Source organism: Panthera pardus, unplaced genomic scaffold (assembly GCF_024362965.1).
Source record: "Panthera pardus isolate Hobbes unplaced genomic scaffold, ASM2436296v1 HiC_scaffold_27, whole genome shotgun sequence".
NCBI classification, from domain to species: Eukaryota; Metazoa; Chordata; class Mammalia; order Carnivora; family Felidae; genus Panthera; species Panthera pardus.
The window spans coordinates 28,874,693-28,899,610 of NW_026526843.1; the positions used below are offsets into that span (position 1 = coordinate 28,874,693).

Consider the following 24,918-nt stretch of genomic DNA (forward strand, 5'->3'; position numbering starts at 1 on the left):
TATAGATTTTGGATACTAGCCCTTTGTCCGATGTGTCATTTGCAAATATCTTTTCCCATTCCGTTGGTTGCCTTTTAGTTTTGTTGGTTGTTTCCTTTGCTGTGCAGAAGCTTTTTATCTTCATAAGGTCCCAGTAATTCACTTTTGCTTTTAATTCCCTTGCCTTTGGGGATGTGCCGAGTAAGAGATTGCTACGGCTGAGGTCAGAGAGGTCTTTTCCTGCTTTCTCCTCTAAGGTTTTGATGGTTTCCTGTCTCACATTCAGGTCCTTTATCCATTTTGAGTTTATTTTTGTGAATGGTGTGAGAAAGTGGTCTAGTTTCAACCTTCTGCATGTTGCTGTCCAGTTCTCCCAGCACCATTTGTTAAAGAGACTGTCTTTTTTCCATTGGATGTTCTTTCCTGCTTTGTCAAAGATGAGTTGGCCATACGTTTGTGGGTCTAGTTCTGGGGTTTCTATTCTATTCCATTGGTCTATGTGTCTGTTTTTATGCCAATACCATGCTGTCTTGATGATGACAGCTTTGTAGTAGAGGCTAAAGTCTGGGATTGTGATGCCTCCTGCTTTGGTCTTCTTCTTCAAAATTACTTTGGCTATTCGGGGCCTTTTGTGGTTCCATATGAATTTTAGGATTGCTTGTTCTAGTTTCGAGAAGAATGCTGGTGCAATTTTGATTGGGATTGCATTGAATGTGTAGATAGCTTTGGGTAGTATTGACATTTTGACAATATTTATTCTTCCAATCCATGAGCAGGGAATGTCTTTCCATTTCTTTATATCTTCTTCAATTACCTGCATAAGCTTTCTATAGTTTTCAGCATACAGATCTTTTACATCTTTGGTTAGATTTATTCCTAGGTATTTTATGCTTCTTGGTGCAATTGTGAATGGGATCAGTTTCTTCATTTGTCTTTCTGTTGCTTCATTGTTAGTGTATAAGAATGCAACTGATTTCTGCACATTGATTTTGTATCCTGCAACTTTGCTGAATTCATGTATCAGTTCTAGCAGACTTTTGGTGGAGTCTATCGGATTTTCCATGTATAATATCATGTCATCTGCAAAAAGCGAAAGCTTGACTTCATCTTTGCCAATTTTGATGCCTTTGATTTCCTTTTGTTGTCTGATTGCTGATGCTAGAACTTCCAGCACTATATTAAACAGCAGCGGTGACAGTGGGCATCCCTGTCGTGTTCCTGATCTCAGGGAAAAAGCTCTCAGTTTTTCCCCGTTGAGGATGATGTTAGCTGTGGGCTTTTCATAAATGGCCTTTATGTTCTTTAAGTATGTTCCTTCTATCCCGACTTTCTCAAGGGTTTTTATTAAGAAAGGGTGCTGGATTTTGTCAAAGGCCTTTTCTGCATCGATTGACAGGATCATATGGTTCTTCTCTTTTTTTTTGTTAATGTGATGTATCACGTTGATCGATTTGCGAATGTTGAACCAGCCCTGCATCCCAGGAATGAATCCCACTTGATCCTGGTGAATAATTCTTTTTATATGCTGTTGAATTCGATTTGCTAGTATCTTATTAAGAATTTTTGCATCCATATTCATCAGGGATATTGGCCTGTAGTTCTCTTTTTTTACTGGGTCTCTGTCTGGTTTAGGAATCAAAGTAATACTGGCTTCATAGAATGAGTCTGGAAGTTTTCCTTCCCTTTCTATTTCTTGGAATAGCTTGAGAAGGATAGGTATTATCTCTGCTTTAAATGTCTGGTAGAACTCCCCTGGGAAGCCATCTGGTCCTGGACTCTTATCTGTTGGGAGATTTTTGATAACCGATTCAATTTCTTCGCTGGTTATGGGTCTGTTCAAGCTTTCTATTTCCTCCTGATTGAGTTTTGGAAGAGTGTGGGTGTTTAGAAATTTGTCCATTTCTTCCAGGTTGTCCAATTTGCTGGCATATAATTTTTCATAGTATTCCCTGATAATTGTTTGTATCTCTGAGGGATTGGTTGTAATCATTCCATTTTCATTCATGATTTTATCTATTTGGGTCATCTCCCTTTTCTTTTTGAGAAGCCTGGCTAGAGGTTTGTCAATTTTGTTTATTTTTTAAAAAACCAACTCTTGGTTTCGTTGATCTGCTCTACAGTTTTTTTAGATTCTATATTGTTTATTTCTGCTCTGATCTTTATTATTTCTCTTCTTCTGCTGGGTTTAGGCTGCCTTTGCTGTTCTGCTTCTATCTCCTTTAGGTGTGCTGTTAGATTTTGTATTTGGGATTTTTCTTGTTTCTTGAGATAGGCCTGGATTGCGATGTATTTTCCTCTCAGGACTGCCTTCACTGCATCCCAAAGCGTTTGGATTGTTGTATTTTCATTTTCGTTTGTTTCCATATATGTTTTAATTTCTTCTCTAATTGCCTGGTTGACCCACTCATTCGTTAGTAGGGTGTTCTTTAACCTCCATGCTTTTGGAGGTTTTCCAGACTTTTTCCTGTGGTTGATTTCAAGCTTCATAGCATTGTGGTCTGAAAGTATGCATGGTATAATTTCAATTCTTGTAAACTTATGAAGGGCTGTTTTGTGACCCAGTATATGATCTATCTTGGAGAATGTTCCATGTGCACTCGAGAAGAAAGTATATTCTGTTGCTTTGGGATGCAGAGTTCTAAATATATCTGTCAAGTCCATCTGATCCAATGTATCATTCAGGGCCCTTGTTTCTTTATTGACTGTGTGTCTAGATGATCTATCCATTTCTGTAAGTGGGGTGTTAAAGTCCCCTGCAATGACCACATTCTTATCAATAAGGTTGCTTATGTTTATGAGTAATTGTTTTATATATCTGGGGGCTCGGGTATTTGGCGCATAGACATTTATAATAGTTAGCTCTTCCTGGTGGATAGACCCTGTGATTATTATATAATGCCCTTCTTCATCTCTTGTTACAGCCTTTAATTTAAAGTCTAGTTTGTCTGATAGAAGTATGGCTACTCCAGCTTTCTTTTGGCTTCCAGGAGCATGATAAATAGTTCTCCATCCCCTCACTCTCAATCTAAAGGTGTCCTCAGATCTAAAATGAGTCTCTTGTAGACAGCAAATAGATGGGTCTTGTTTTTTTATCCATTCTGATACCCTATGTCTGATACCCTAGTTGGCGCATTTAATCCATTTACATTCAGTGTTATTATAGAAAGATATGGGTTTAGAGTCATTGTGATGTCTGTATGTTTTATGCTTGTAGTGATGTCTCTGGTACTTTGTCTCACAGGATCCCCCTTAGGATCTCTTGTAGGGCTGGTTTCGTGGTGACAAATTCCTTCAGTTTTTGTTTGTTTGGGAAGACCTTTATCTCTCCTTCTATTCTAAATGACAGACTTGCTGGATAAAGGATTCTCGGCTGCATATTTTTTCTGTTTAGCACACTGAAGATATCGTGCCAAGCCTTTCTGGCCTGCCAAGTTTCAAAGGAGAGATCAGTCAGGAGTCTTATAGGTCTCCCTTTATATGTGAGGGCACGTTTATCCCTTGCTGCTTTCAGAATTTTCTCTTTATCCTTGTATTTTGCCAGTTTCACTATGATATGTCGTGCAGAAGATCGATTCAAGTTACGTCTGAAGGGAGTTCTCTGTGCCTCTTGGATTTCAATGCCTTTTTCCTTCCCCAGTTCAGGGAAGTTCTCAGCTATAATTTGTTCAAGTACCCCTTCAGCACCCTTCCCTCTCTCTTCCTCCTCTGGGATACCAATTATGCGTATATTATTTTTTTTTAGTGTATCACTTAGTTCTCTAATTTTCCCCTCATACTCCTGGATTTTTTTATCTCTCTTTCTTTCAGCTTCCTCTTTCTCCATAACTTTATCTTCTAGTTCACCTATTCTCTCCTCTGCCTCTTCAAGCCGAGCCATCGTGGATTCCATTTTGTTTTGCAATTCGTTTAAAGCGTTTTTCAACTCCTCGTGACTGTTCCTTAGTCCCTCGATCTTTGTGGCAAGAGATTCTCTGCTGTCATGTATACTGTTTTCAAGCCCAGCGATTAATTTTATGACTATTATTCTAAATTCACTTTCTGTTATATTATTTAAATCCTTTTTGATCAGTTCATTAGCTGTTGTTATTTCCTGGAGATTCTTCTGAGGGGAATTCTTCCGTTTGGTCATTTTGGAGAGTCCCTGGCGTGGTGAGGACCTGCAGTGCACTTCCCCTGTGCTGTGGTGTATAACTGGAGTTAGTGGGCGGGGCCGCAGTCCGACCCGATGTCTGCCCCCAGCCCACTGCTGGGGCCACAGTCAGACTGGTGTGTGCCTTCTCTTCCCCTCTCCTAGGGGCGGGATTCACTGTGGGGTGGCGTGTCCCGTCTGGGCTACTTGCACACTGCCAGGCTTGTGTTGCTGGGGATCTGGTGTATTAGCTGGGGTGGGTAGGCAAGGTGCACGGGGGCTGGAGGGGCAGGCTTAGCTCGCTTCTCCTTAGGTGATCCACTTCAGGAGGAGCCCTGTGGCAGCGGGAGGGAGTCAGATCCGCTGCCGGAGGTTTGGCTCCACAGAAGCACAGAGTTGGGTGTTTGCGCGGAGCGAGCAAGTTCCCTGGCAGGACCTGGTTCCCTTTGGGATTTTGGCTGGGGGATGGGCGGGGGAGATGGCGCTGGCGCCTTTGTTCCCCGCCAAGCTGAGCTCTGCCGTCCGGGGGCTCAGCAGCTCTCCCTCCCTTTGTCCTCCAGCCTTCCCGCTTTCCGAGCAGAGCTGTTAACTTATGACCTCCCAGACGCTAAGTCGCGCTTGCTGTCGGAACACAGTCTGTCTGGCCCCTCCGCTTTTGCCAGCCAGACTCGGGGGCTCTGCTTGGCCGGCGAGCCGCCCCTCCGCCCCGGCTCCCTCCCGCCAGTCCGTGGAGCGCGCACCGCCTCGCCGCCCTTCCTACCCTCTTCCGTGGGCCTCTAGTCTGCGCTTGACTCCGGAGACTCCCTTCTGCTAATCCTCTGGCGGTTTTCTGGGTTCTTTAGGCAGGTGTAGGTGGAATCTAAGTGATCGGCAGGACGCGCTGTGAGCCCCGCGTCCTCCTACGCCGCCATCTTCGGAACCCCCCCTAAAAAATTTTTTTAAATGAATTATTATCAGTAGCAATGAGAAGAAAAGCTAGTAAAAGTGAGATAACAGGGACAGCCAGATGCCCGAGGCTGGATTCTCCCCTTGCATATTTTTGGCTTCTGTAATCTTGTTTGCCTCCTGTGTCCACCACCTGCCCAGTTAGCACCACTGTTAAGGGCCCTCTCCCCCTATTCTTTTGTCTCTCAACACCCTACCATCCCAGCCATAAAAGGAGGCTGATGCCAAGGTTTGGGGCTCAGTCTTTGGAGGTGACTCCACTGGGCCAGCACCAGTGCTCAATAAACAATCTTTTCCTGATTCCCCAAGTGCGTGTAGTTTGTCTCTTCCCGGGCACCGAGTATTTGCTGTAACATTTGGTGCTTTGGCCGGGAAACTCGATAGCTGCCTTGGCCCCTTGAGCCACCATTGGTGGAGGCTAGTGGAGAGGCCACTCTTCAAGGGCTCTGCGACAGAAAGGAAGGTACAGCACCACTGATTTCACTGGATCCCAACCCTCACTGGGCCTGGCAATAGTTGGCCCCCGCTGTGCTCAGACAGACTCCAGTGGGAATCAGAAAATTCTGCCAGGATAGGACATCAGATCGGGTAAGTGTCCCTGGGGACCCAGAACCAAGTTCAGGCCTGCCCTAGAGGTGGAAGGGTAGTCTGATCACCTCCCAGGCGACACAGACACCACATAGGACAGGGAAGTCCTGGGTGGAAGTCTGTAGTCTGAATGTGTGTGTGAGTGCCCGTGCTCCACGGTCTTGGCTATGGAGCCTGAGTGGGTCCTACCCTGCAATTCTGTGATGACCTCATATGGCTCAAGGCAGAATCAGGTCCGCACAGGCCTGATCCGAGTTAGGGGTTTATACTGACCTGCCAATGCTAAGAGTTGTCTAAATCCCCGTGAGGGGAGCAGCCAGGTGGACAAAGTGGCCTCTTCCCTCGTGTTTGTCCTGCGACACCATACATTGGGAGGGATCTATCTAGGATACCAGGATGGGGAGAATTTCCTCAAAACTATCTGTTTTTGAATGTATGATTAAGAATTTTAAATTTTTTTTTTCAACGTTTTTTATTTATTTTTGGGACAGAGAGAGACAGAGCATGAACGGGGGAGGGGCAGAGAGAGAGAGGGAGACACAGAATCGGAAACAGGCTCCAGGCTCCGAGCCATCAGCCCAGAGCCTGACGCGGGGCTCGAACTCACGGACCGCGAGATCGTGACCTGGCTGAAGTCGGACGCTTAACCGACTGCGCCACCCAGGCGCCCCTATGATTAAGAATTTTAAAAAGATGGGGCACCTGGGTGGCTCAGTCGGTTAAGCGTCCTACTTCGGCTCAGGTCATGATCTCGCGGTCTGTGAGTTCAAGCCCAGCATTGGGCTCTGTGCTGACAGCTCAGAGCCCGGAGCCTGTTTCGGATTCTGTGTCTCCCTCTCTCTCTGACCCTCCCCCATTCATGCTCTGTCTCTCTCTGTCTCAAAAATAAATAAATGTAAAAAAAAAAGTTAAAAAAAAAAGAATAACAGAAATAATTAAAAAAAAAAAAAAGAATTTTAAAAAGAGATTTTCAGGTGACTATGGGGTCAAATTGACCCCCCGGGAAGTTACACACCCTCTGTGAATTAGAATGGCCCATGTTTGGTATAGGCTGGCCCCCAGAGGGCACCCTAGATGTCCCCAAAGTCTGAGCTATTTATAAAGTAGTTAGTGGAGACCCTGGCCTCCCAGGTCAATTCCCATACGTTGATCAATGGCTGGAAATAGCCCAAGTCAAGTCTCCTTGGGTCCAGTTCTGCGTTAATAGTAAGGGACAATGTAGGGTCTTAGTGGCACAGGCCAAGAAGACTTCACAGCAGAAAAAACTGTCCCCCGTTCTCCCAAGAAACTTCAGAAGTCCCTCCATTTCAGCCCCATATGCCCCAGCATCCCATCAATTGAGGGAGGGGAACCTCGCCTGCCTGATAGTCCACCTCCGTCGGTCACGCCTCTGCCAGCAGCCAGCCCGCCCCAACTTGGGACACCTGAACTGGTAGGGAGATGTCTTAGGTCTGTGGCTCAAGGTCCAAGGCCCACAACGGCAATGCAGATGCCATTGTGGGAGACTAGGGGTCCCCAGAGAATAGGCCCCGATGGGACCCGACAAGAGGGGGATTGGTTTTCTACTACCAACCATTCCCCACTACTGACCTCCTTAACTGGAAACACCACATGCCACCCTACTCTGAGAAGCCACAGGCGATGATAGATCTCCTAGAATCCATAATCCAGACTCACCGCCCTGCCTGGGTCGGCTGTAAGCAGCTTCTGCTTACCCTTTTCAACATGGAAGAGCACTGACGAATTGTCACTGAAGCCAGAAAATGGCTCCAGACTCAGGCACCAGATGGGAATCTAGAAGTTGAGGCTTGAGTATGGGAAGGTATGCCCGAAGAGGAGCCCTGCTGGGACCCTAACACAGAAGTGGGAAGGGCCAGATTAGGAAGATACTGACCCGCCTTCCTCCAGGGGTAGAAGCAGGGGCCAAAAAGCCCACCAAAATGGCAAAGGTATCTGAGGTCCTACAAAAGCCTTCAGAAGAGAGTCCAGCTGATTTCTATGAAAGATTATGTGAAGCCTTCAGAATTTACACTCCATTCGGCCTAGAAGCACCCCAAAATCAGCGCATGGTCAATGCTGCCTTTGTGGGACAGGCCCAAAGTGACATTAGACAAGCGCAAAAAAATTGGAAGGATTCCCTGGAAAAAATGCCACCGAATTATTGGAAATTGCCAACAAGATTTCTGTAAACTAGGATCAAGGTGCCAGAAAGGAGGCAGACTGAAGAATGAAACAAAAGGCAGCTCTTCTGGCTGTGGCCTTGAGGCAACCACCCCCTCCGGAAGGGCCCCCACAGAAACCATGAGGGATGCAAGAAGAAAAAAGTAGGGCCCCGTGGGGACCGGATCAAGGAATGTGGACAATGGAAAAATGAATGCCCAACCGCCAAAAAGGGAAACCAAAAACCTCTTCACCCAGATGCTACCAACCAGAACCACCTAAGGCAGACCTGATCGGACTGACAGGAGTGGACTCTTACTAGGAAAGACTGAACTCTAGCTAAGTAGGCCCCCATGAGCCCATGGTCAAAATGAAGGTGGGGGGCCAAATAATAGACTTCGTGGTCGACACTGGGGCTGAACACTCTGTGGTGGCACAAGGTGGCACCTCTGTCAGGTTGAGAAGTCACCATTGTAGGAGCCACAGATTTGCCAACAGGAAGTTAAATATTTGGGCTTCACAATTACCCAAGGCAAACGGATGTTGGGAGCCGAAAGGTAACAGGCAATCTGTGCCATTCTGGTTCCCGCTACCCGTTGGCAGATCCGAGAGTTCCTGGGAGCAGCAGGATTTTGTTGAATATGGATCCCAGGTTTCTCAGAGTTGGCCAGACCTCCATATGAGGCGCTAAAGAGGGAAGAGACAGCACCCTTTTTCTGCGGCCCTAATAAGAAAAGGCTTTCATAAAGACCATAAAAACAAAACTCACGGAGGCACCAGCCTTGGGACTCCCAGATCACGAGATTTCAACCTGTTGGTACATGAGAATAATGGGGTGGCCCTGGAGGTTCTCACTGGGGAATTTGGACCTTGGCAAAGACCAGTGGCATACCTTTCAAAGCAGATTGACTCAGTTGCGGCAGGGTGGCCTCCCTGTCTGAGGGCCCTGGTAGCCACCACACTTTTAATCAAGGAAGCAGACAAACTCATGTTGGGGCAAACCTAAATGTTAAGGTTCCCCATTCTGTTATTACCTTGATGGATGCCAGAGGGCGACACTGGCTAATGCATGCTCAGATGACACAATATCAGGGACTGCTATGTGAGAACCCATGAATAAGATTGGGAGCCATAACATTTATCCAAGGGATATAGGTGTGCTGTTTCAAAGGGACACATGCACCCCCATGTTTATAGCAGCACTATCAACAATAGCCAAAGTATGGAAAGAGCCCAAATGTCCATCGATGGATGAATGGATAAAGAAGATGTGGTATATATATACAATGGAGTATTACTTGGCCATCAAAAAAGAATGAAATCTTGCCATTTGCAACTACATGGATGGAACTGGAGGGTATAATGCTAAGTGAAATTAGAGAAAGACAAAAATCATATGACTTCACTCATATGAGGACTTTAAGAGACTAAACAGATGAATATAAGGGAAGGGAAACAAAAATAATATAAAAACAGGGAGGGGGACAAAACATAAGAGACTCAGAAATATGGAGAACAAAATGAGGGTTACTGGAGGGATTGAGGGAAGGGGATGGGCTAAATGGGTTAGGGGGCACTAAGGAATCTACTCCTGATATCATTGTTGCACTATATGCTAACTAATTTGGATGTAAATCTTAAAAAAAAAAAAAAGATTGGGAGCCATAACAACTATAAACCGTGCCACTTCCTTGCTCGCAGCAGCAGGGACCCCAGAGCATGATCTTCTAGAGGTACTTGATGAAGTCTATTCTAGCTGACCCGACCTATTAGACAGGCTCTTACAAACCCTGACCTCATCCTGTACACCGACGGCAGCAGCTTTATGAATGAAGACAAAAGATATGCTGGTTATGCAGTAGTCTCTGATTTTGAGGTCATAGAAGCAAAGGCCCTTCCACAAGGATGGTCAGCCCGAAGAGCAGAACTGTAGGCCCTAATAAGAGCACTAGAACTCTGTAAAGACAAACAGGCCAACGTATACGCGGACTTGAGCTATGCCTTTGCCACTCTACATGTACGTGGGGCTCTATACAAGGAGAGAAGACTTTTGAGTGCAGGAGGAAGAGAAATAAAAAATCGGGAAGAAATCGTAAAACTATTAAGGGCAGTCTGGAAACCAAGTCATCCACTGCAAGGGACACCAAAGAGGAAAGGACTCAGTGTCGGAACGTAACAGACGAGCTGATGCTGCAGTTAACCAAGCAGCAGGAAAACAACACCCTCAAAAATCATGCTGGCCCCGGAACTGCCCGCTTCCCCAAGGCACACAATCCAAGAAACAAAATGGGCACAGCAGGAAAAAGGAGGCCAGACAAAAGAAGGGTGGTGGGTACTTCCAGACCAAAGAGTCTATATCACCAGAGCAGCGAGCCCACTAGGTGGTTCTCCAGCAGCCTGAGCTTGCCCACCTAGGAAAAACCGCCCTTGAAACCTTACTGAGCCGTTACTATGTAATTGCTCGACTCCCATCACTCTGTGCCTCAGTCTCTCAACACTGCCTCCTCTGTGCTCAGAATAATGCCAAACAAGGCCCCACTGGGCCCATGGGAATCCAACGCTGTGGTCAGGCACCCTTCGAAGATTTAGAGGTAGACTTTACCAAAATAAGACCCAGCGGATGATACGAATATCTTTTGGTATTTATCTGCACGTTTTCGGGCTGGGTTGAAGCCTATCCCACACACACCAGAAAGGCAAGAGAAGTAACCAAGGCCTTGCCAAGGGGTATCATTCTCAGTTAACCAGAGGCTCGGACAATGGCCCAGCTTTCATGGCTGAGGTGGCACAACAAATAGCCAAAACCCTAGGTATCCAATGGAACTTACAGCCTACCAGCCCCAGAGTTCAGGGAAAGTGGAACGTATGAACCGGACCCTTAAATCAGCCATGGCAAAACTATGTCAGGAAACTAACTTGCCCTGGCCAGATACACTACCCCTAGCTCTTCTGTGAATACACTGCACACCCCGGGGAAAAAACAGGATTCTCCCCATTCGAGATCCTACGTGGAAGACCCCCTCCACTAGTCAAATTCAAGGGGGACCTGAAAGCTAGGGAATTGAGAAATACAAAAACGACTAAACGGACTAGGGAAAACTGTATTTGAGATACATAGATGGGTGACAGACAGGATGTCTATTTCCCTAGGAATAACTGTACACCCCCACAAACCTGGGGATCAGGTTTGGATAAAAGATTGGAAAAAGGAACTGCTTAAACCTACCTGGAAGGGACCTTCTTGTGCTAACCACACCCACAGCTCTCAAGGTGCAGGACTAACCTGGATCCACCATTCTGGAGTAAAGGCAGCCCACCTGTCACCTGACAACCACTTGGAATGAAAAGTAACTGCTAACAGAATGATCCTCTACAGACCACCCTTAAGGAGACAACAGACTATACGTGGCTGGCAGCCAACACCTGAGAACTCTCTGTAACCAGAAGCTTGAGGAAATCACCACGCAACTTAAGTGAACTATACCAAATCGTTCTCTCTCAGATTTCATTGTCATCCCCACCTATTTTTCTTTCCATACTTGTTGCTATACTCTTTGCTGTAGTGCTGGACCTGCTAACTGCCCAAGGGAGAGGACTGTGTCTCTTCCGAAATGAAGGTTTGTTGCTTCTGTGTCATCCAATCAGGGAAAGTCTGAGGTACAGTCCAGCAGTGAAAGGAGTGAATCAACAAAGGAAGACAGGAACTAGCAGATTCATGGAACTCTTGGAGCACCATATGGATGCTCCAGTTGGACTATTCTAGCTGTCGCTACTCTCCTTTGTATGATGAAGAACCCTAGCTGCCTCACCCCTTCCTTTGACGTCCCTGTCCAACAGGAGGAAGCCAGAATGGTCTTCGCCCCTCCTTTGATTCCTTGGGCCCCACAAACTGATTTTCTCTAAGTGCTACCGCAGCTGGAGAATCAAGAGGGGGGAATGAGAAGAAAAGCTTGCTAGTAAAAACAAGATAAAATGGTCCAGCCAGATGCCCGAGGCTGGATTCTCCCCTTGCATACTTTTGGCTTCTGTAATCTTGTTTGCCTCCTGTGTCCACCAACTGCCCAGTTAGCACCACTGATAAGGGCCCCTTCCCCTTTTTCTTTTGTCTCTCAACCCCCTACCATCCCAGCCATAAAGGAGGCTGATGCCAAGGTTTGGGGCTCAGGCTTTGGAGGTGACTCCACTGGGCCGGCACCGGTGCTCAGTAAACTGTCTTTTCTGATTCCCCGAGTGCCTGTGGCTTGTCTCTTCCTGGGCGCCAAGTATATGCTGTAACAGCCACAGCTCCAAGTAGGGGATACGAGTAAGGCCTGGTGCTAAGAAGCCTAGGAATTACTGTACCATAAATGAGACTGGGATGCTGCCTTAATTCCCCTCCATAGCACTCCAGGGGGATCAGTTAGGACAAACTAAACTATTCACTGACACCTAGTTTACTTGCTGATCCTGAATATGTCTTAGTCTTTCTCACCTTTAGGATTTAAACATGCACCCTAGTTTCCTTCTTTGTGCCCCTTGCCGGGTTAATTCCCACTTACCCTCATGGATTTAAATTGAATTATTTTCGGGGCACCTGGGTGGCTCAGTTGGTTGAGCTTCCGACTTTGGCTCAGGCCATGATCTTGGAATTCATGAGTTCCAGTTCTGCGTCAGGCTCTGTGCTGACAGTTCAGAGCCTGGAGCCTACTTCAGATTCTGTGTCTCTCTCTCTGCCCTTCCCCTGCTCATGGTCTCACTCAAAAAATGAAATAAAATGTTAAAAAATTTTAATTAAATTACTTTCTTTGGAAGCTATTTGTAACTCCCCACGCCCACCTTTTCTCTACCCCACCCCACCCCACCCCACCTTCCTAGGCTGTGCAGGTGTCTCTCTTCTGTGCTCCTAAAGCAGCTTTTATCACTCTGTTCTCTAATTGTCTGCCTCACCCACTAGGCCAATTGAGAACTGTTTGAGGGCAAGGGTTGTCTTTGTATACTCAGTGACAGGTCCTTAGGCAAGGCTTGTTCAGTGTTTGTCTAGATTTGGCTAGGAGAAGGAACTGGTTTCTACCTCTAGTGAAGATCAGCCATTGGGCTGAGGGTCCAGCCAAAGAATGGACTGATTCTCTAGAACCAAATTGCTACTGTCTTCTTAAATGTGCATTGCTTGCTGCTGGATCCTGCCTGAACTGAATCCAAGCTTGGTCTCCTATTGGGCTCTGTGATTTGGCTCATCTCAATAAAGGAGTGATTTTTTATTTCTCACTTTTTTTTCTTCTGGTGAGTGGGACCCTGAACGTCTTTTCCTAACTTGTCTATTACTTGAGACAATTTTATGGCATGTCTCCTTACTAAACTAGAAATTACAGGAAGTACCTTATTTGGGTTTGGAGAAAAAGTGTGTTTGGTTTACGTCTGTGTACTTCGTGTCCTTGGCAAGTCATTTTTTTTTTAATTTTTTTTTAACGTTTATTTATTTTTGAGACAGAGAGAGACAGAGCATGAACGGGGGAGGGGCAGAGAGAGAGGGAGACACAGAATCGGAAGCAGGCTCCAGGCTCTGAGCCATCGGCCCAGAGCTCGACGCGGGGCTCGAACTCACAGAGTGTGAGATCGTGACCTGAGCTGAAGTCTGACGCTTAACCGACTGAGCCACCCAGGCACCCCTTGGCAAGTCATTTAAACCTCCTTCTCTGAGTCTGTTTCTCATCTGTAAAATGGGGATGGCACCTGACCTATCTCACAGTGTGGTTATGAGAATAAAATAAGATTGTGTGTGAAAGTGCTTTGAAAAACTGTAAAATCAACCACAAATGGAATTTCGTATTAGTTCTGTATTCCCTTATGACATCTAGCACCATGCCTTGCCCAGAGTAGTTGCTCAACACATTTTTGTTGAATGACCAAATGAATTGGCAAGAAAAATAATGCTATTGGTGGGAATAAAGGACATTTAATGGAATCAGGAAAAACAGATCACTTGGCAATAGAAATATCCATATGGTGAATAATTCAGAGTTGGGCATTTATAGATAGTCCCAAATCTACATTCTCAATGTCTGGTCTTTGTTTTGTTTATAAAAAATATTTAAATTTCTTTGAATAAGCTTTTGGCAGCTGAGATAAACTTGACTAGATCTTAAATATGCAGTCATCACAAAGCAGGATTGGCCCCAGGCAATACTGTGAGGTCAGCAAAATGTACTCTCAGAAATCTTTCCTCCCCTGCTGGTAACTTTACCCCCCCCCCCCCCACATCCCCCCTTGCAATGTCTCGTCCTTGTTCTGTTTACCTCCAGGCATTTAGGACTTTTGTATTATCCTTTGTTCCCCAGAACCATTCACCTTAAAGGGTCAGGAACTGAGTCTCCCTGGCTAATTTGCATTTGAAAAAAGGATTCTTAGAGAAGGAGACTATTTTTATCAAAAGGAATGAATAAATAATTGTGAAATTTCGGGCATTAAAGAGTACAAAGGCTTATCAGCTTCATTCAAATCATGATGGTACTTAGTTCATCTACAGCTGTGGTCTCAATCTTGGAGGTATGTAGATTCACCCTGAGAACTTAGAAATAATGATCGTTGAGGCCCTACTCACAGAGATTCTAATTCAGTTGGACTGGTTTCAAACCTGGGCAAAGGTGTGTTGTTTTTTTTTTTTTTAAGTCCCCAGGCAATTCTGTTGTTTACTTGGAGTTGGGAACCACTGGTTTAAACCTAAATTGGCCTTGCTCTGGAGAAAAAGAAAAGCCAAATGCTATTGGAATATCAAACCTTGAAGCGGGACGGGAGGGGGGGGGACTATGATAGTCATTGATAAAGTGAAGGGAAAGTTAAAAATAGGCCCAGCAACTCCACAATAAACAAGTGCATGGCAGCACCAAAGAAAAAAGTCATCTGTGGTTGATCCAGTCCCCTACCCCAAACCCACAGGGAAAATGGCCTGGCCCTAACTTTCAGTCCTGAAATCTGCTTTCCGGATGGTTCACGGTAGGACTATAGGTAAAATCTCTGTGCTAAGGGGCTAAGTCCTCAAATGTTTGATGTACCCAAGTCAGTAAGTCTTAAGTTGATGAGATAATTTTACGTAGAAGATAAATGATTTTGTTAAAAATATGAGATCTGTGTTATATTTATTTACATTGCACTGAGCACCACAGGTTTAGCATTTTTTATCAAGTTTCTTGCTTTATAAAGCAACTCTAGGAGGGGTGCCTGAGTGGCTCAGTCGATTAAGCATCTGACTTTATTTTTTAATTTTTTTTAACGTTTATTTATTTTTGAGACAGAGAGAGACAGAGCATGAACGGGGGAGGGGCAGAGAGAGGGAGACACAGAATCTGAAACAGGCTCCAGGCTCTGAGCTGTCAGCACAGAGCCCGACGCGGGGCTGGAACTCACGGACCACGAGATCATGACCTGAGCCGAAGTTGGCCGCTTAACCGACTGAGCCACCCAGGCGCCCCAAGCGTCTGACTTTGGCTCAGGTCCTGATCCCATGGTTCGTGGGTTTGAGCCCCACGTCAGGCTCTGCTACCAGCTCAGAGCCTAGAGCCTGTTTCTGACACTTTGTCTCCCTCTCTCTCTGCTCCTCCCCTGCTCACACTCTCTCTCTCTCTCAAAAATAAACATTAAAAAAAAAAAGCAACTCTAGGATGGGCAAAGGGTGTAGTTGGATCATCTTTGCTTAAGCTTTGACCTCAGTCGTCTCCTAGCAGCCCCTTGCTGTTGAGAGCATCACAGAGCCCTTATTATGACATCATGTTGACTACCTCACCACTGCCTGGTTTAACTTTTCTGTACTTCCCTGCTTCAAAGATGGTCTTTCAGAAAGGCCGATAGGCAGCATGGACTACGTTTTACCCACCAGTTGTCTTTTCTAGACACATTCTTAAACAATGCTTGCTGCAGAAATATCTTTAGTATTCTCCTGAGCAATCACTATCTCCTATTTAAGGAAGATTCCACCTGTGGACAACAAGGCTTCCAGGGATGTCTATCACTGACAAATCGCTGCTCTGAGATGTCTGGAGAAGACACAAAACAAAGTAACTTGGGGAATTCCCGTGATCAAAAAAGGGAATCAGGTTATACTCTTTTTTAAAGTTTTTTAGAATTTTAGTTATTTTGAGACACAGAGACAGCATGAGCAGGAGAGGGGCAGAGAGAGGGAGAGAGAGAGAAAGAATCCCAAGCAGACTCTGCACTATCATTGCAGAGCCTGATGTGGGGCTAGAACTCACGAACTGTGAGATCATGACCAGAGCCGAAACCAAGAGTCGGACGATTAACTGATGACTGAGCCACCACAGCACCCCTCTCTTTTAGAGACATGCCTGCCAAAATAGGGGAATGGACATTAGAAAAACTTGTCCTCTGTTTTTGTATATCTTTCTTTATACATGTTTACCTTTATAAGAAGCTACAGGTTTATTTATTTGCTTGATTAAAAGAATACCAGTAGTAACTATACTTCATCTGGCAGCACTGTAAAGTTTAATTAATGTTTCTAAGGTATGAGTTGAACTCACAAGATGAAAGATTCTATATATGGAATATGTGTTAAGTGCCCAATCTGGTTTAGTCTGATAATGGCCATAATTGTATGGTGTTCTACATTGCAGTCTTGATTATTGTGGTTTCAGTGAGTTCAACCTTGAGAAATGTATTTTAATGTTGAGAATGTGTTTAACAACGGTTGGCAAATGTTTGGGTGTACTTGATTCTTGATGTAAAAGATGTTTTACAAAGAAATATGGAAGGTTTTTCTTTTTAAATTGGTTCAAGGGTCCAAGAAGACACAAAATTCTGGTCCTCACACATCATATAGTAATATCTAAGTTGGTTTGTGCCACAAAATCTAAATGCTAAATAAAAAAAAATCATTATTACAATTACATCTCCATATTAAGATATGCTAAATATGTGAGGATTGAGCTGGCACAAAATAAGGTTGTTAAGATATCAAAAGGAAGATTCGCATTAATCACCAAGATAAAAAAGAAAAATATTTTTCCACAAAACTCATTTAAGGATATTTCATGGAAAACTTAAATAGTAGGTAGGACTGCTGGGTCATTCAAAGTGAGCTAGTGCTCAAGAGCCAAGGATCTGTGCTTTTAGAGCTAACATGTAACTTGGAAAACCGAAGGGCTTAGATAATCTTGTCAGATTGGGAGCTATTATTACCAGAGTGTAGTTGAATATTAACAAGACTCAGCTATGCTTTATGTTAGTATAAAAGTTTATCTTTGTATGGCAAAAGCAGTTTTCTACCTTTATGTCCATTCCCTTTCTGTTGTACTAATATTTGTAATTTTAAAAATAGCCAGCACTTCCATATACCCTTTAAGAAATATAATTACATGAATTAAAACAAGGCCCATTTTTTTGGTCTTGAAAAGTACTTGGTTAAAATGCAAATCCTTCTAGGGGCACCTGGGTGGCTCAGTCGGTTAAGCATCCGGCTTCAGCTCAGGTCACCATCTCGCAGTCTGTGAGTTCGAGCCCCGCGTCGGGCTCTGGGCTGATGGCCCAGAGCCTGGACCCTGCTTCCGGGGTTCTGTGTCTCCCTCTCTCTCTGCCCCTCCCCCGTTCATGCTCTGTCTCTCTCTGTCTCAAAAATAAATAAACGTTAAAAAAATTTTTTTTAAATAAAAAAAATGCAAATCCTTCTAGAAAATGTATCAATTTGGGCCATTATCAGCTGGCCCATCCACACACCCTTCTAAGAAATTATAACTACACAAATTGGAACAACCTTGTTCATTAAATCCGGAAAATTAGCTAATCTTCCCTTGTAAAGATGTAAAGACACGGCATTATTTTCTCATTCAATGAAATTTTCAGTATTTACTTTGCATTTACAGTTGTTCAGCATCGTGTGAAATATGAGACACACTAAAGGAAGGTTTAGTGCTTTAGGATACCTTTCCTGGCTTTAAGAGTTGACAGTCATTTTAGGCAGCCAGAACAAAATGGTACATTCAAAACAGATAGGAATCCATTCCCCCTCTTTTTGGCCTCCATCTCTGTTCTCTATGGTCCTAGGGCCTAAGTTCCATTAGAGCCTTGCTCTCAGCCAATTGTCATCAAACAGCACAAAGCTGATAGTGGTTCCAGGTGGTACCTCTTTTAGGAGGATTTGCATTTTAACTACAGACTTATGAAGACCTAAATTTTTTTAATAAATAAATAAATAAATAAATAAAGTGGGCTTGTATGACAGCTAGAAAATTGACTCATTCTTAGGGTTCTGATTTGTCTCTCTAAAACTATTCAATACAAACTGCTTTTACTCCACCCACAGTCCTGTTACTCCCCTGCTTTTAAAAGCCTAGCTTGCTCCCTCCTTTCCTTGCTGTCTAACCTAGCCCACAGAGTAGACCAGATTTTTGGCTTTGTGTGCCAGAGGAGGGAAGGAAACATTCTTCCTCTACCCTTCAAGGTCTTCCAGCTGGATTAAGAATTAAATTCACAGGAGACAGATTAATAGGAGGAAAAAAAAACCCAAAGTTTTATTACGTGGGCACAGAGATCTCGAGAAATGACCAAGGCAGGCAGTTCTTAATACATTTTAGACAATGAGACAGTAAATTTGTGAGGAATTGAAGGGATAAAGAAAACAGGTGTTTGAGAGCTTTAATTAAATTACGGAATTCTAAGCGGAATTTAGGTTGAGGTAGATTAGAAAAACGTTGGTTTCTGCAGCTTTCTCAGCTTTACTGGTGATAAGGATGTCTTTTTCTTTCTTAGTACAGGGAGCATATTTGCCTTATGGGAGATTTGTTTCTTGCTTTCAGGGGGACAGAACAGGGTCTGCGTGTTCTTGTGCCAGTGGTTTCCCAAGTAGCTTCAATTCAAAATAATCAATATGCCATTGTGTTACATTTTGGGTGGCCTGCTCTTGGCCTCTACCCAGGCACTCTTGAGCCTCATTTTCCTTACTTCTAACTTGGTAGACATCTTACTTGGTAGCTTCATTGCACTTTCCATATTTCCATAAACAGGCCAGGCCCTTTCACAACTCCCTGCTTTGCCCATTTGCACTGCCCAGAATGCCTTTGACCTTCCCCCTCACTCGTCTTTTTGGCATTCCCACTCTGACACCCAGCATAAACAATTCCTATGTGAAACCGATTATTCCAAAATTCTTCCGAATTTCTTGATTCACATGTTTCCGGAGCACTTTGTACATATGTTATACAACTGTTAGGGAAATTAGTTTTGAAACCCTCTTCCCCTACTGGCTTCTCAATGGTAGGGACCTGATATCATGTGTGGCATAAAGTCTTTCAGTTGGATGTTTCTGCAATTAGAATGATCAACAGGTTGGCAGATTTAGTTTTATTTGACATTGTGCCCCCCCCCCCCATGCCCTCAGGTTAAACAAAAACTCCCAGCAGGAAATTTACAAGGTTAGTGCTGCTAATTGAACCACATTTAGAGGTTTGTTCTTAAGAGTAATCTATTTTGGAATTGGGGCTTGTGGAATATATTGGTAGAAAACATTGATTTTTGCCAATATCATTCTTCCAAAATGTGTTCTTTGAAACAGTTCTGAATTGAGATTTGGTAAAAGTCGCTTTGTTTGGTCCGTAAATTATTGGATTAATGACTGAGGAGGTCGTTGTGTATTGTGTGTGGGGGGGGGTGTTAGTTACCTGCTTGTTTCTTGGACCTTAGAATGCACCCTAACTCTGGCCAGCCATCTTAGAAAATGCTCCTGGTAGGAAGGTAAAAAGATTTTACAGCTACATTACTGAAAAAGGTATCAAAACTCAGGCCCTATTCAGTGTTGGGTCAGCAGTGTCCTTGACATAAGAGAAACAATTTATAGCTCAATCGAAGCAAAAACTCATTTTCTTTGTATCTAACATCGTTTTCCTTTCCTATTTTAACGTCAGGACATTCCTTCTTAGCAGCAGGCATAATGCCATGATCATATTTTCCTTCATTTCGGGTTACTCCCCATGCCTTACAACCCCTCCTTATTCCTTTATCTCTTTCAAAGTTTCCATTCTCGGTTCCCTTACTTTTTACTCCCTCCCTTCCTGTCTTCCTCCTCCTCTTTTTTCCCAGCTAGCTCACCCCGCCCCTCACCGTCACCACCTTCCCTCCCCTTCAGGCTCCTTCCCGCTGCTTCTCCCGCCACCTTCCCCCTACCCCGCCCGCCTCGCGTTCACAAAGCTCCAATCAGGAGCTCGGGAGGTGTCTAGAAAGCCCGCCCCCTCCTCCCTTTCCACTTCTCTTACCCCCCTTTTCTCCCTCCCCCACCCCCCCCACTCAAGTCCTGCGGACCTGGGGGCTTCGGGATCTGGGCGCTATGAAAAGTGTCTGCCCAGTCACTTCCGGTAAGGGCGCTGCAGCGCGAAGCTTCCCGCGGGACCGTTAAGGAGGGGGTGGGAGTTACCGGCGGACCGGGGGAGGAGAGTGCTGCCAAGGAAGGGGAGCGGGAGAGGGAGGGGGAGGAACAGCGAGAGCTAGGGAAGGAGCACGAGCGTCTTGGGCGCCTTAGCTGCCGCTTTCCCGCCGCCTCCCCAGGAGCCAGCACCCCCGCCCCTCGGGCGCCTTGCAGTGCTTCTCTCCACCCCCCACTCCCGAGGACAGACGCCGCCCCTCCCTCGCCGCCGCGTGACCGGAAGTGGCGCCATCTTTAGCCTCTTGTGCTATTGACAATAACAAGCCTTGGTTCTCTCCCCCCTCCCCCCTCCCCCCAACCACGGCATCTCCCCTCCCAGAGAGAGGGAGAACAGGAGGAGGAGCTGCAGCCTCACAGACTCACTGAGTCGCTCCAGCAGAAAGGGGGGAGAGAGACCGAAAAGCAGGGGAGGGGGACGGCACCGCCGTTTACCTGTCTGCCTCCTCATTCGCTCTCCCCCCTCGTTCTGCTCACTCCTGGTGTCAGCCTATCCGCCTTCCCAAACCCTCCCATTCCCCCGGTGTAGCCCCCCCTTCACTTTCCTTCTCGTCCTCTGTGTTTCTCCTCTCTTTCTTCCCTTCCCCCTCTAGCATTGCCACCTTCTCTCCTACACGCACGCAGGCATATAAACGTAGGTTTTTGATGCTCCTCTGCCTGTTGACCCCGCTATTTTCATGTTTCCAACAGGTTTTTCTTCCCCCAATCCCTCAGCTGCTGCTGCTGCTCAGGAGGTCAGATCTGCCACTGATGGTAATACCAGCACCACTCCGCCCACCTCTGCCAAGAAGAGAAAGTTAAACAGCAGCAGCAGTAGCGGCAGTAATAGTAGTAACGAGAGAGAAGACTTTGATTCCACCTCTTCCTCTTCCACTCCTCCTTTACAACCCAGAGATTCGGCATCCCCTTCAACCTCGTCCTTCTGCCTGGGGGTTTCAGTGGCTACTTCCAGCCACGTACCGATACAGAAGAAGCTGCGTTTTGAAGACACCCTGGAGTTTGTAGGGTTTGATGCGAAGATGGCTGAGGAATCCTCCTCTTCTTCCTCCTCATCTTCACCAACTGCTGCAACATCTCAGCAGCAGCAACTTAAAAATAAGAGTATATTAATCTCTTCTGTGGCTTCGGTGCATCATGCAAACGGCCTAGCCAAATCTTCTACCACCACTTCTAGCTTTGCTAACAGCAAGCCTGGCTCTGCTAAGAAGTTAGTGATCAAGAACTTTAAAGGTAACCAAGGCCAAAATCCATAATCACCTACTAAGGATTTGACACTTGAGCGGTCACGTGCTCTGTTTATGTTAATATATTAAACAGTATAGAGGTGGCCTAATGTTTTATGCATAATCAATGAGGTGGAGGGAGGTCCTTTTTTGGGTGGAGGGTTCATTTTCCGGGGGTGGTTAGTATCCTTGTGCTGAAGCATACACCGAGTGTTTCTGGGCAGTATTTTGAGGTCTGGCTCAGCTTCTTCTATCTACTGTTACTCATTACAATACTGAGAATCGGTATGATTGATCCGGATTTTACAGGTGAGAAATTTGTATTCTAAAGAGGTTTATTTATTTCAGGTGCATAGTGAGCTTTCGTACTGGTGATTTTTATTTTTATGCTTCAGTAGGCCACATTTTCTAGTCCCTAGAAATGCAGGTAGCAATGGTGATCTTTTCATGCTCAGTGAAGATTTATAGTTAGATTTGTAATGTTGAACATTATATTCTTGAAACCCCTTGTGGAAGCAGTATTTGGAGAAAAATATTTATGATCTCTGCATTTCTTTCCAAAGGTAGGGTTTGGAAGTCAAAAATACTGTGTATACAGATAAGTAGTAACTCTGTACCACTAGTTTAAAGATGGGAACAATTACTACATCTTTTTTTTTTTTCACTAAAATGGGTTTTAAAGTACTGACCTGCAGTTCAAATTTAGGAAAATTTGTTCATTTTACATTTGAGATATGTGATTGAGAGTATTATGAATGCACTGATGTATATAAAATCAACAGATTTTGAGCTGAATTACTTTTTTCTGTTAACTGTGTTTCTAGTTTTCTGACTTAGTTTTTCAACACCCTTAACTGGCAGGTAGTAGATGCTAAGAGGTTTATTAAACGGAGAAATAAATGAATGAACTTAAGTAATATTTACCAGATAAGTGCCTTGTGGGTAAATATTAGTATTCAGAAAATTAGCTTCTTGGTGCTTGTGTTTTCAACATTAGTGTGAAAATCAAGAATATGCTCTATTTTGTCTAAAGCAGAGGGTTATAGTGTTTATTTTTAACCTTCTCTTTTTTTTCTGTCATTCTTCTCCCATCCCCAGGTTCTCAAGAGTGTTGTAATCTTTCTGGTTTAATAGTATACTTTTCTGAAGTGAATGTGAATTGTAATTGACTAATGTGTTCACTGTTCCACTCCAAGTATATGGATGTAATAGCCAAGGATTTTTAAAGAGATGAGCTTTATCCCTAATTTCATTTGCATACTGGTTTCAGAGATTTTGTTTGGGTTTTTTTCTCTCCCTCTTAAACTAAAAACACATTAAGACATTTGAATGTTTTAATTTAAAAAATATTCCTTGTTGGTCAATGAAGTTTAAATTAAGGCCCGGGTTAAGATATTCCTTTCCACTCTGAAAATGCTACATAGGTTCTGGAGTCATTTGGATGTTTTAATTTTTAAAAATTTTACTCTGCTCATAGATGGAATTTAAATTAAAACCTGAGTTAAGATGTTTCTTTTCATTTGTAGATGCTGCATAAATTTATGTGAGAGTCAAACAGACTTGGATTAGAATTCCAGTTTTGCCATTGATTAGCTTTGATGACCTTGGGCAAGCCTTACTAAATCGAGTCTTCTGGCCTCAGTTTCCTCTGTTGCAAAATAGGGGTGATAATACCTTCCTTAGAGCGTTGTTAGGAAGATTAAGAGATTTATAAAGTACCTGTACATAGTAGACATTCAGTATTTCAAATCTCAGGTACAAAATGCATGTCAACTGACTTGCTAGGTTTTACATGTCCTCGAATAAGATCAGGATTGTTATTTTTTTATCTGTGATTCTTGAATTTTTATTTTTTGAAGCAATACAGTCAATAGAAAAAAAAACTTCACCTAAAGGTGAATTCTAATAGGTGAGTCAAAATGACGAACAATATTCTGGCATTTCAAATTTTATTCTTTATGCTAAGCTTAAATACAGTAGTTACTTTATTTTTTATTTTTTTATGTTTATTTATTTTTGAGAGACAGAGCGTGACTGGGGGAAGGGCAGAGAGAGAGGGAGACACAATCCGAAGCAGGATCCAGGCTCTGAGCTGTCAGCACAGAGCCCAACACGGGGCTCGAACTCATGAACTACAAGATATGACCTGAGCCGAAGTCGGATGTTTAACCTTCTGAGCCACCCAGGCGCCTCCAGTAGTTACTTTAATATTTAGATGTAATAATTATAAAAATCAAAATTTACTCTTAAAAAGCAGTAATACTATTATTGCACTTTTAATGGATCCTTTCGTTACCATATACTATATATTCTGACATCAACTTTCTACATATTATCTAGATAAGCCTAAATTACCGGAGAACTACACAGATGAAACATGGCAGAAACTGAAAGAAGCGGTGGAAGCTATCCAGAATAGTACTTCGATTAAGTACAATTTAGAAGAACTCTATCAGGTATGTGTTAATGTGGATAGCCAGATTTGGCTAGCATATATTGAGGTGGGATGTATATGGATTTTACTTTGAAATGAGTCCTTCTGTAGACTTTTGGTTCTCTTCTAATTACAATTTCTTGATTAACTTACGCATTCTTTTTTTTTTTTAATTTTTTTTTCAACGTTTATTTATTTTTGAGACAGAGAGAGAGAGCATGAACAGGGGAGGGGCAGAGACAGAGGGAGACACAGAATCTGAAACAGGCTGCAGGCTCTGAGCGGTCAGCACAGAGCCCGACGCGGGGCTCGAACTCACGGGCCAGCCCGACGCGGGGGTCGAACTCACGGGCCGTGAGATCATGACCTGAGCCGAAGTCCCAAAGTCGGACGCTTAACCGACCAAGCCACCCAGGCGCCCCACTTATGCATTCTTTTATAATCAAACCACATACTCTGACATTCTGACATAAACTATGAGTACAGTCATATTGGTATATTTCGGGTTTATTTTGGACCCTTCTGATTAGGATTTACAGTAAGGAGTACCTTGGTATAATCCAATTATATTCCTATAATGGAATCCTATAGCCTAGATCCCAAAGATGATATCTGGTAACATCATTCTGTTGTGGCACTTCTTGCTAAGTGGTGTTATTTGCCTATAGGAAGGGCCTCAAGAAATGCAGATACTCTGTATTTTATCCTTCTTCCTTTGTAGTAGTAGACTTTTGCCATTTCTTTTTCTTTTGAGAGAGAGAGAGACAGAATGCGAGAGGGGGAGGGCAGAGAGAGAGGGAGACACAGAATCAGAAGGGGGCTTCAGGCTCTGAGGTGTCAGCACAGAGCCTGATGTGGGGCTTGAACTCCAGAGCCGTGAGATCATGACCTGAGCCGAAGTCAGATGCTCAACTGACTGAGCCACCCAGGCGCCCCGCCATTTCTTTTTCTTGCTCTTTACATTTGTCTTATCTTCTGGACTGCAAGACCATCCTTAGCCAAAAAAATGAGCAGTCCGGCAACTTCCTCTGAGGTTCAGGTTTGTTTCTTTTGCTTAACAGAT

The 24,918-nt window shown here is 44.2% G+C and overlaps 1 protein-coding gene across 6 annotated transcripts in view; it reads left to right on the forward strand.

The window, feature by feature from the left end:
• The first annotated feature begins 15,646 nt into the window (after window positions 1-15,646).
• CUL4B (cullin 4B) overlaps window positions 15,647-24,918 on the forward strand; it is a 40,667-nt gene continuing 31,395 nt past the window's right edge. For 2 of the 6 annotated variants that reach the window (XM_019421835.2, XM_019421836.2), the window contains exons 1-3: window positions 19,902-20,133; window positions 20,889-21,428; window positions 23,762-23,877. In XM_019421835.2, coding sequence (XP_019277380.1) covers window positions 20,106-20,133; window positions 20,889-21,428; window positions 23,762-23,877 — 684 coding nt within the window. In that variant the 5' untranslated portion in view covers window positions 19,902-20,105. Of the gene's footprint in view, window positions 15,868-19,901; window positions 20,134-20,888; window positions 21,429-21,480; window positions 21,731-23,761; window positions 23,878-24,918 lie in introns of those variants that run through there. The other 4 variants (XM_019421831.2, XM_019421834.2, XM_019421832.2 and 1 more) reach the window with 4 other exon arrangements.